The sequence below is a fragment of the Gossypium hirsutum genome, chromosome A02 (assembly GCF_007990345.1).
Source record: "Gossypium hirsutum isolate 1008001.06 chromosome A02, Gossypium_hirsutum_v2.1, whole genome shotgun sequence".
Taxonomy (NCBI): domain Eukaryota; kingdom Viridiplantae; phylum Streptophyta; class Magnoliopsida; order Malvales; family Malvaceae; genus Gossypium; species Gossypium hirsutum.
In genome coordinates, this window is record NC_053425.1 from 10,695,149 (window position 1) to 10,707,340 (window position 12,192).

The following is a 12,192-nucleotide window of genomic DNA, read 5'->3' on the forward strand; positions in this document are numbered from 1 at the left end:
GACCCACTGACGCAAACTGTATAAATTTTGAGCCATCTGTCTGTTGAAACTTGGCCACGCCTTATCCACAGACTCCCCCATTTCCAGACACAAATCTTAAGAACATTAACAACAAACCCATCACACATAATTCTCTTGGAAAGAGAAAAAACAACAATGTCTATGGCATCCTCAATCCCCTATATCAAAATCCCAAACACTTCATCATCATCATCAGCAGCAGCATCTTCTACTTGTTGCAGATTGTGTACCACAGCCAAGCCTTATATTGTGACTATAAGGAGTTCTCAGTCTGAAGGTCCTTTGAGAAGACCTTGTACGAGCCCATTTTGCCCGGGCCCATACCAACAAAATAACTCAAATAATAAACCCAAAAGTAACAGCCCATTTACAAACCCAAAATCTAAAACATTTTTCAGCAAAATTTCAGCAGCAAACCCCAGCTCTCCATGCCATCATGTCGGCCACCATGCCCCTCAGCCTTGGTCACCACGTCCCACGCGTCTGACACTCCCACCAACTCCTCCATGTGCGCCCACCTGTTGATTTCCGTCACCTGCAGAATAAGACAAAAAGAAAGCAAACACTAAGACAGAGGCAGACGGCAGGAAGCAATGGCAAGAAATTTAATATATTGTATTGAAATGGCTATAAATGCCAGATCTGAATGTAATAGAGGGAGAGGATTTTTATGTTTTTTTTGGAGATTTCAAAGGGAAGAATCGGTTGTATTTTGGGGGGACCCTTTTTTTTTTCCTCTTCTCTCTTTCGATTTCTTAACCAAAAGCAAACAATTGATATCCGAAATACTACGATCTTAACATCAAAAGGCAGAGATTCGAACACCCAAAAATCAGTAAATCAACAAGTGAAAAATCAGAACCGGAAACCTAAGGTGGTTGTGAATCTATTCTTGTTTTGTCTTTTGTTCTATTTTCCCATATATATATACTAAAAAAATATAAAAATAACAATATAATATAAACATAAAAAAATAGAAAAAAATAAAAAAAAATATTTTTTACCTTTTCCGCGGTGGCCGGCGCCGGCACCGGCGAGCCTCCGGTAGCCGTCCGGTGACCGGCCCCTGGCCGGATTCCCCTCTCTTCTCTCTCCCTTCTCTCTTCCCTCTCTCTTCTTTTTTTTCTTTCCCTCTCCCCAAATGATTTTTTTTGGTTATTTTAGGCCTTATATAGCCCTCCAAAACGACGTCGTTTTGGGGGCTACACTTAAGCCCCAAAACGACGTCGTTTTGGCCATGCCCGAACCATTCGACCCGACCCGCTAGAGGATCCGCGTGTTTTCGTTTGAATGGGATATTTATGCGCGCAGTCCTTCCGCTTTTTCAGGGTTTTGCAATTAAGTCATTTTTCTTGTTTCCAATTTGGCCCCATAATTTCTCGCGCTTTTCGATTTAGTCCCCGCCAATGTGCTGCGTTTTAATGGAAAGGAATAATTGTTGTTTCGGTCCCCCAACGTTTCACGCGCGTACAATTAAGTCCCTTTTCTTTGTTTTCATTTCAAATTGGCCCCACAACTTTGTTTTTAATTCAATTTTATTCCTTTTTTTTCGTTGATTTTTATATCTTTATTAAATATCCTTGTTACTTTTATATTATTAGTATTATTAGTATTACCATTATTATTATTATGTATTAGTATATATTTTTATTATGTACGTGTATACATATATATATTTTCATATTTAATATTTTTATTTCACTTTATTTTAATATTTTATTAATGTTATGTTTGTTTCTTTTATATTCCAATGTTATTATTATTATTATTTTTATTAGTTTATGCTTTGTTATATATTTATATATTTATAATACGTATATATACTTGATATATTTGTATATACCTCGGTAATATTATTACTAGTTTTTAATATACGCATATATTACCTAAATATTTTAGTATTATGTATATTCTTCATGTATTATATATATGTGTTCTTAATACTATACTTTATTTGTGTCATGTTTTTTTATGTTGTATTATTATATTTTAATATTATATTATATAATTATATATACATATATCTTTTATATATATTATCATTGTATATATTTTAATATTATTAGTTATATTTTTCTTTTACACTATTATACACATATTTCTAATATTATATTGTATATACTACTGTTTATATATATATATATATATGTATGTATGTATTTATGTAGTGTACAAAATAGTTTTATTATTATTCTTATCATTTCTAAGGTATGCATATACTGTATATGTTCTATGCGTGTTGTATGGATTTTTAATATTGCTATATATACATATATCATCGTACGCACGCATTCTTAATATTATTATTACGTGTATACATTCATTATTTTCATTTCGTGTTCAATTCCATTATTACATTATACATTCATCTTTTCTAATATTGTTGTCACCTCGATTATCTGTTTCAATATATTCCTAGCTCTTTCATTTATCGATTTTTATTTCATATTATTTTACTTTGCATTATTTCGAAAATATTCTTATTCATGATTTAAATCAATTTCAATAATCAAGGAAATGTACCGATTTAACATTAAGTCATCGAGTTCATCGCTATGTTGGGTGAACGTCAATTGACTCGTGTTAAAAAGGCATACCCTTCTCAAAAACCGGAATAAACTAAAATTTCTCGTTTTTTTTGGATCATAACTAAACTTTACATTGAGTTCGCATTTTTGAAAATTAAGACAACATGTGTTTAACGAGATACCAATTTTGGGCGTCGCGAGGGTGCTAATACCTTCCTCGCGCGTAACCGACTCCCGAACCCTAATTTTCTTTGGATTTTCACGCAGACCTAAAATTACCTCTTTTTAGAAAAGCTTAAAAATAAAGTTTTCTAAAAAAGGAGAATTTTGTAGGTGTCCGATCACACCTAGGAAAAGGATCGGTGGCGACTCCCTCTTTATTTTAAAATCAAACTTCAGTTTTCAAACTTTTTCACTAGATTGCCACAATTAGCGACCAAGCTAAGCTAAAATTTTTACGTCGCTACCGCTGGCGACTCCACTGGGGAAAGCCTTTTTGAGAGTCGTGTCTGGAATTAAACACGTTTTGTCAAAATTTTCAAATTTCCTTGTTCAAAGTAAATATTTGGTCGTGATCCGAAAATCTCTTTTTCAAAATTCATGCATTTGTATCGTGCTGTAAATATTTCTTCTAACTTGCTTATTTGGTTGTTTTTCAGTTTTTAATTTTTATGGTTTTAATTTTGGTTTAGTTTCTTTAAATAAAACGTAAAGGTTTACAAGTTTCTCCCCACACACCGTGCACGTGCATTTTTTGTTGCATAACATGAGCTCTATACCCGGGCTCCGTCCCTGTTAAGAGAAAGTAAACGCTACGCCTTCGTGAGTTAACTCGTTCCTCCGCACAGGCTAGTGAATACTTTCGGGTTACATATGACTTATGCTTTCGTGAGTTAACTTGTCCCTCCGCATAGGCATAAGTAAATGTAATCCCTCGAATTGATCTCGTAAGCCTGTGATGGGCTATGACCGAGGCTCCGTGTTAATCTTAGCAGATGATAGTACGGGCAATTCGAGTACCTATCTAGAACCAAAACCGCATATAATGAACCATACGAGCTATCCAATTAGAGCCATGCCGAACCTCTGTCCGCTTATAGTCATCAAAATAAGTACACGGGAAAATGCCTTTTGCCTTTCATTTACACTGTTTATGCAAAATAATTGGATTGGGTAGTTTAATTTGTTTTTCAAATTATATTTGTTGTGTTTACTAACCAAGTTTGTTTGTTTTTACTTTTATTTTCATCATGCATCATAGGCATCATATTAGGAAGGTGTTGATTAAAAGTTGGTTGCCAAAAAAACGGGTTTCTGATGGAGGAGTCAATTACACAAATAACCGAGAAGAGTGCCGTGGTTCGGGACTGGTCTCTAAAAATTCAAAAAGAAAAGGGGGATAGTCTAGTGGAAGGGTGTATTGCCAATTTGCCCGAACATATAACTGTAAATGTTCGCCAAAATAACCTTGAGGATTTGGTTCGAATTTGGAATCAGTGGGATTCAGACACTAGAGGCATTTTCACTGAAAGGTATGGAGATATAGCTCACCTGATCACCATCCGTGTAGACGAACAGTTGATTCAAGCCATGGTTCGGTTCTGGGACCCAGCTTATCAGTGTTTCACCTTCAATCAAGAAGACATGACTCCAACCATAGAAGAGTATGCTGCTTTACTCCGCATTGACAATGTACAATTCGGCAAAATATATGTGAAGGAGCCTAAGCCGATGACCTTCAAGAAAAAGTTAGTGAGACTGACAGACATGACTGATGCATGGGCCGAAAAACAGATAAAGAAGAAGAATGAAACCATTTGCATTCCATGGTCCTCCCTACGAGATTTGGCTCTGAACCATCCCAACATGCTGAAAAGGGTAAATTTATTCGCTTTGGCCATTTACGGTTTGGTCATTTTCCCAAAAGTTCTCAGACATCTCGAAGTTGCAGTAGTTGATTTCTTCGAAAGGTTAAAACAAGGAATCAACCCTGTCCCGACCATCCTAGCCGAGACCTTCAGGTCCCTGAGTAGTTGTCGAAGAAAAGGGGAGGGACGATTTATCGGATGCGCGCAGTTGCTCAATGTTTGGATTTTGAGTCACTTCTGGAAGGTAGAGCGCACTCCGTTCCATATGTTTTCTAAAACATTCTCCCCGCTAGAAGCTTACCTCAAGAAAGAATGGCCGAAGGAAGTCACCGAGCAACATTGGGTATCAGTTTTTCAGAATCTTCGCGCCGAGAATATAACATGGAGAGCACCCTGGATCCGTCCTTCAGTTCTGCTATACAAATGTGGAAGCCAAGATTGGGTACCTCTACTCGGGTTATGGGGAGGAGTTGGATATGCCCCGCTATTAGTCCAAAGGCAGTTTTCTTCGCGACAATTCCCCCCCGCAACTGGAGGATTAGCACAGTTCGAGTTCGCTTTCGCGGGTGAAGGATATATGAAGAGAGTCCGAGACACTGCAAAGTATTGGAAGGAAATTCATTTCATGGAATTAGCTTTGTATGCTGATACCCTTACCCAAGATTACGACATATGGAGGAAGCAACGGGTAAATAGTCAGCAAATCTCATCAACAAACTACACCATCCAGAATCCTTTCTCGGAGGAAACGCCGTCTGAGCTAGAAATGGCAAGACAAGAATTCGAACGAGAAAAGGCCAAGATGTCTCGGGACCTTAGTGCCCTTCAAGAAGAAAACTATCAACTGAAGATTGAAGTTCAGGTTGAAAGGTCCAGGACTGAAAAAGTACAAAGAGAAGCCGAGATTGTGAGAAACGACTTAAGGGACCTTCATTTGGAAAACAAGAAATTAAGAAACACTATAAAGAATAGCGGGTTGGGCAAGTCGACAGCAGAATGGAAGGAAGAAATTAGCAATATCAAGGGAGGAAAGGAGTTTTGGAAGGGAAAAGCAAAGAAAGAGGAGGAAAAGGTGCCGCGCGCTGTGATAGAGTTAAGAAGGAAGAACACCGAGTATGAAATAGTGGCTGCAAAATTGGCGAATAGTCAGTCTGAACATCAAGAATTAAAAAGGAAAACACGAGATCTAGAAAATATGTTGCAATCTCGTCAACAACAATTAGATAACCTCTTGAAGGCTCTAGAAGAAAAGAGTGAGCAGTACGATAAGGACATTCACGCGTATGAAGGAACCCTCAAAGAAAAAGAAATGCAACTTGACTTCTTGATCAATGAAATTCGTATAGCGGCTATGCAAGTTGTTCAATTATCAGATGAAGCCGAAGTTCTCAGTTGCCAATTCCCTCCAAGCCAAAGATCGAGCATATCAGAGTTTTTAGAGCAAGTGAAGAAACAATGCAATGTGGCTAGGAAATTTGTGTAACTGAGAACTTTGTGTAATAGACTATGTTGATAAATGAAATGCCTAAATATGGGGCTATCTTGAAATCAACACCAATTTCTTGCATTTCATTCATAACTGACATTCATTTGATATTCATGCATTCATTCATGCATCAGTTCATTCATTGCATATCCCATACTCGTTCGCTGAGGTTAAAACGTACAATTCGCAGTTGCTAGACTTCAAGACTGGAACCACGTCATCCGTATAAAACACGCCGACAAGCTAGAGTAATGGAGAATGAATTCAATGAGAAAATTGAAAGGATGGAAAGGGCTCAAAAGGAATTACAAGAGCAACTGGCCAAATCGCAACAAGAGACGAGAGACCTAATGGTGAGATCTCGAGAGGAATCACTCGAGCAAAGAGATCAGATGGCTAAAATGATGGAGATGATGACAACTTTGGTCAAAGAAAAATGGCCCATGCAGAACCCCGATGTTATGGAACCTCGGTCAAGAATTCACCACGATCAGGATCCACTCTATCCCCCGGGATTCACTCCACCGCCCGCATATACAATACAAAGAGGGTATACTCAAGAGGAACCCACTGGCTTGGAACATCGACCTATGCCACCTGCTCTACCCACTAATTTGGGGCAAGGAATGTTAGCGTCGAACCCAGGGGCTAGTCCTGCTAATCCACTAGTTCCAGATCTGGATGACCCAGCAGAGGTAGCTAAGTTGAAATTGGATAACCATGACGCAAAATATAGGAGTCTAGAGGAAAGACTCAAAGCAATAGAAGGCACTGAAGTCTTCTCCGCACTAGGTGCCAAGGAACTCAGTTTGGTACCTGATCTAATTTTGCCCCCGAAGTTCAAAGTGCCTGATTTTGAGAAGTATGATGGGACAAGGTGCCCAAAAGCACATCTCATTATGTTCTGTCCAAAAATGACCGGTTATGTGAACGAGGATAAACTACTCATAATTGCTTTCAAGATAGTCTAACAGGGTCAACTCTTCGGTGGTACAATCAACTTAGTAGAGAAAAGATTCGATCCTGGAAGGACTTGGCGTCAGCATTTTGCGAACAGTACAAGCATGTATCGGATATGGTGCCAGACCGTATGACCTTGCAAATGATGGAGAAAAAGCCATCAGAGACCTTTAGACAGTATGCGCAGAGATGGAGAGACGTCTCAGCTCAAATGGAACCCCCACTAACAAAAACGGAGATAACCGTTCTCTTTATCAATACTTTAAAGGCACCGTTTTATGACAAATTAGTGGGAAGTGCCACGAAAGATTTCGCGGATATTGTAATATCCGGTGAACTCATAGAGAATGCCGTCAAGAGCGGTAGAATAGAAGGATCAGAAGGCTCAAGAAAAGCAGCACCCTTAAGGAAGAAAGAGCCAGAAGCCCACATGGTGGGAACTGGGAGTCGTTACATTCCCAATTCGTATCCTAACCAACCCCGACCTTGAAATTATCCACCCCTGAATTCCTATTATCCCCCTCAAACCCCTTACTACCAAGCACCACATCCGTCCTGCCCTGTATACGCCACGAACAACCAAAGGCCCGTCACCACTTTCCCACAAAACACGGTACCCGCCCAAAGCCAATCAAGGCATAATCCCGAGAGACCGCAATTTACCCCCATCCCTGTGTCGTATAGGGAATTGTACCCAAAACTTTTAGAAAAATAGCTAATTTCTCCCCATTACATGGCACCCCTTAAACCTCCATACCCAAAGTGGTACGATCCAAACGCTAGTTGTGCATACCACGCAGGGAACCAAGGGCACTCTACTGAGAACTGTCTCGCTTTCAAAAGGAGAGTTCAAGGACTCATTGACGCGGGTATCCTACGATTCGATAGTGCTAGTAACGCCACGGGGAACCTGTTCCCTAACCATACCGAAGGGAATGTGAGCACAGTGGGGAAAGAGGATGAATGGAAGGTCAGAAGATGTGTATCAGAAATAAGGACGCCTCTACAGAAAATCTGGGAGGTATTGGTTAAGAAAGGATTGCTCTGTCACTCTGATAGAATTTTTGGAGAAGAAGGTCAAAGTTTTTGCAATTTTCATGGGATTGTTGGACATGACATTCAGTCATGTGAGGACTTTAAAAGGTTACTTCAAGACCGGATGGATAATAAGGAGATCAAGGTCCTTAACAAGAGTGAAGATGCCAACGAAAGAGAAGTATGCGTCTCTGATAGCCAATCATCAGGGCCCCTTATAGTGCTGATCGACCGTTGGTAATTTATTACGACACGATGAGAGAGCCATTGAAACCACAGATGGTAATTGAAGTACCATCTCCTTTCCCATATAAGGACAATAAAATAGTACCGTGGAAATATGATGTTAATATCGTTACACCGGAAGTTGAAAAGTCCAAAGCCATAATTGAAGATGTTGGGGAGGTGGGTCATTTTACTCGAAGTGGACGATGCTACTCTAAAGAAGTTGAACCGGTAAAGAAAAGTAGCGACTCGAAGCAAAAAGGGAAAGCAGTGATGTACGAGGTCGAAGTTGAGCAAGAAATTCCACCCGTGTAAGAAACTAAAAAGCCTGTGAATGAGGAAGAAGCTAAAGAATTCTTGAAATTTATTAAGCACAGCGAATATAGTGTGGTGGAACAATTGAGCAAGCAGCCAGCACGAATCTCAGTTCTATCTCTACTGTTAAATTCAGAGCCACACCGAAACGCTTTATTGAAGGTGTTAAATCAAGCTTACGTGGCCAACAACATATCTGTCGAAAAGCTTGATAGGTGGGTAAACAATCTGAATGCAGACAACTTCATCTCTTTTAGTGATGATGAGATACCGCCAAATGGTAGAGGCTCGGTGAAAGCGCTGCATATCACGACCCGCTGCAAGGGCTACATAATACCGAACGTACTCATCGATAATGGGTCAGCGATAAATGTTATGCCATTGGCTACGCTTTCCAAAATACCGATGGATTTGTCCTACTTAAAGCCCTGTCATTCCACGGTAAGGGCATTCGACGGGACGAGGCGCGAAGTCATGGGAAAGATCGAAATCCCTTTGGAAGTGGGTCCCTACATCTATGAGGTCGAATTCCAAGTCATGGACATTACACACTCTTATAACTGCCTTTTGGGAAGACCTTGGATTCATTCTGCTGGAGCAGTCCCATCATCCCTCCATCAAAAGGTGAAATTCATCATGGATGGCTGTTTGGTCACAGTCGAGGGTAAAGAAGACATCGTCGCATCTATCTCTGCTGATGCGCCATACCTGGAAGTAAGCAAGGACGCAGTGGAATGTTCCTTTCGATCCCTTGAATTCATCAATGCCACTTTCGTCGTTGAGGGAAATAGAATTCCGATGCCAAAACTGTCGAGAAATACCAGAATGGGTGTCAAGTTGACCGTAGGAAGGGGAGCTCATGCGAGAAGAGGTTTAGGGAGACATCTGCAAGGAATAGTGAGGGCTTTAAAGCCAGTGTAGCACAAGGCCCAATACGGTTTGGGGTTTCAGCCTGACATGCGCCAAAGAAGAAGACAGTGGAAGAAGGATCAAGAGAGAAGAATTGTAAGAACTTTGGGCCGAGAACCAGAATGGGAACCAATAGAGTACCCTCCTTTGTCAAAAACATTTACATCTGCGGGAATGATGTACCCTGGACAAGATGATCCACGAAACATGCTGGGATTAATTGAAGGGGATTTTCAGAATGTCAGTATAAATGTCATTGACAAAGAAGCTGGTGCAAGTAAAGATGTCTCGAGGATACGCCCTTGCCCTCCTGGTTTCATGTTGAACAATTGGATTGCTGAGGAGCTTCTTGTAGTTTATAAGCCTTCAGAGTAATGCTAAACATCAACCTTCTATTGTGTCCTTAGATATAATAGAATTCTTTTGTAAGAGTTTGCATTCGCTCTTTATCGTTTAAATGAATATCAATGAAGATGCATTTTGTCACGATTTTTCGCATTATCACTAATTTCATAATCATTTTCTCATCCTTACATTTGCCTCATTACCATGACATAACATTTGTTTGTTGTTTCCAATACTTGGATGTCCCCCTATAGCTTCCTTTTCCATTCAACTTTCAGGTGCTCAGATATTGACGACATGAATAAGCCCGTTACGAATCTTGAAATTGATTTTGAGAAGGCTGTTTGCTTAGGAGAATTTGAAGCCGAAGAAAATGCTGAAGATTATGTCTCGTCTCCTGAATTGTTAAGGATGGTGGAACAAGAGGATAAACAGGTTCTGCCTTATGAAGAATCTGTGGAAACAATAAATTTGGGCACTGAAGAGAGGAAACAAGAAGTGAAGATTGGGACTTCTATTTCAGAAAGTACCAGGCATAGTTTGATCACTTTACTCCGCGAATACAAAGATGTTTCGCGTGGTCATACCAGGACATGCCAGGGCTAGATGAAGATTTAGTGGTCCATAAGCTCCCATTAAAGCCAGAATGCAAGCCCATCCAACAAAAATTAAGATGGATGAGGCCCGAAATGCTGTTGAAAATAAAAGAGGAAGTCAAGAAGCAATTTGACGCTGGCTTCCTACAAGCTCCAAATATCCAGAATGGGTGGCTAACATAGTCCCGGTACCAAAGAAAGATGGAAAAGTACGAATGTGCGTGGATTACCGTGACCTGAATCGAGCAAGCCCAAAAGATAATTTTCCCTTGCCACATATTGACACATTGGTGGACAACACAGCAAAACATTCATTGTTTTCTTTCATGGATGGATTCTCGGGGTATAATCAGATCAAGATGGCCCCTGAGGATATGGAGAAAACTACCTTCATAACAATGTGGGGAACGTTCTGCTACAAGGTGATGCCATTCGGGTTAAAGAATGCTGGGGCAACATATCAGAGGGCTATGGTGACATTATTCCATGACATGATGCATAAGGAAATAGAGGTCTACGTCGATGATATGATTGCTAAATCTCGAGGAGAAGAAGAGCATGTAATGAACCTCAAGAAGTTGTTCGAAAGGCTGAGAAAGTTTTAGCTAAAGCTTAATCCCGCCAAATGTACATTCGGGGCTACCTCGGGAAAGTTGCTAGGCTTCATTGTCAGTGAAAGAGGTATCGAAGTTGATCCAGATAAAATAAAAGCCATCCAAGAATTACCACCTCCGCGCATGCAAAGGGAAGTTAGAGGATTTTTAGGGAGATTAAATTACATCGCCCGATTTATCGCTCAACTTACCAACCAATGCGACCCAATTTTTCGACTCCTTCGAAAACATAACCCGGGAGTATGGAACGAGGAGTGCCAAGTGGCCTTCGATAAGATAAAACGGTATCTGTCTAATCCTCCTGTGCTAGTACCATTGACCCCTAGAAAACCCTTAATTTTGTACCTGACCGTGTTTGAAAACTCAATGGGTTGCGTACTGGGGCAACATGATGAGTCAGGGAGAAAAGAAAAGGCGATCTACTACCTCAGCAAAAGTTCACTGAATATGAGGCAAATATTCTTCCATTGAGAAATATTGTTGCGCTCTGGTTTGGGTAGCTCGGAGACTCAGACAATATATGTTGTATCACACGACATGGCTAATTTCAAAGCTGGACCCAATAAAATACATGATGGAATCGCCGGCACTATCAGGAAGAATGGCACGATGGCAAATCCTCCTTTCGGAATATGACATTGCCTATGTAAGTCAGAAGTCAATAAAGGAGCGCATAGCTGACTTCTTAGCAACGAACGACAGAGAATATGAGCCTTTAAGATTCGATTTCCAGAAGAAATGCATCAAAATAGAATCCGATCAAAAAAGAATATGAAATGTCTTGATGTGGTCAATCTTAGGATGAGGCAATCTGGTATCACCAGACGGGAATCATTATCCGTTCACTGCAAGACTGAACTTCTTCTGTACCAATAATATCGCAGAATATGAGGCCTGTATCATGGGGCTTCGTGCAGCTATCGAACGAAACATCGAGATCTTGGAGGTGTACGGGACTCAGCCCTAGTGATTTACCAAATCCGTGGAGAATGGGAAGTGAGGGACTCAAAATTGATTAAGTACAGCGATTTAGTGGCTGGATTGATCAAGGAATTCAAAGAAATAACTTTTCATTACTTCCCACGAGAAGAGAACCAACTGGCTGATGCCTAGCACTTTGGCTTCAATGTTCAAAGCAAGTAGAGAAGCAGAAATAACGCCCCTCAAAATGAGCATATACGAGGTCCCTGCACACTGTTGTAGCATGAGAAAGAAGTAGACGGACGGCCTTGGTTCCATGATATCTTAGAAATATCAAGAATCAAAGGTATCCCGAACAAGCGAATAGAA

General features: G+C 40.3%; 1 protein-coding gene across 1 annotated transcript in view; it reads left to right on the forward strand.

Annotated features, from left to right (window-relative positions):
- Positions 1-12,192, forward strand: part of LOC107952459 (light-harvesting complex-like protein OHP2, chloroplastic) — a 31,684-nt gene continuing 19,492 nt past the window's right edge. The window contains exons 1-3 of the mRNA XM_041090823.1: positions 1-316; positions 431-442; positions 10,846-10,865. Coding sequence (XP_040946757.1) covers positions 157-316; positions 431-442; positions 10,846-10,865 — 192 coding nt within the window. The 5' untranslated portion in view covers positions 1-156. The remainder of the gene's footprint in view (positions 317-430; positions 443-10,845; positions 10,866-12,192) is intronic.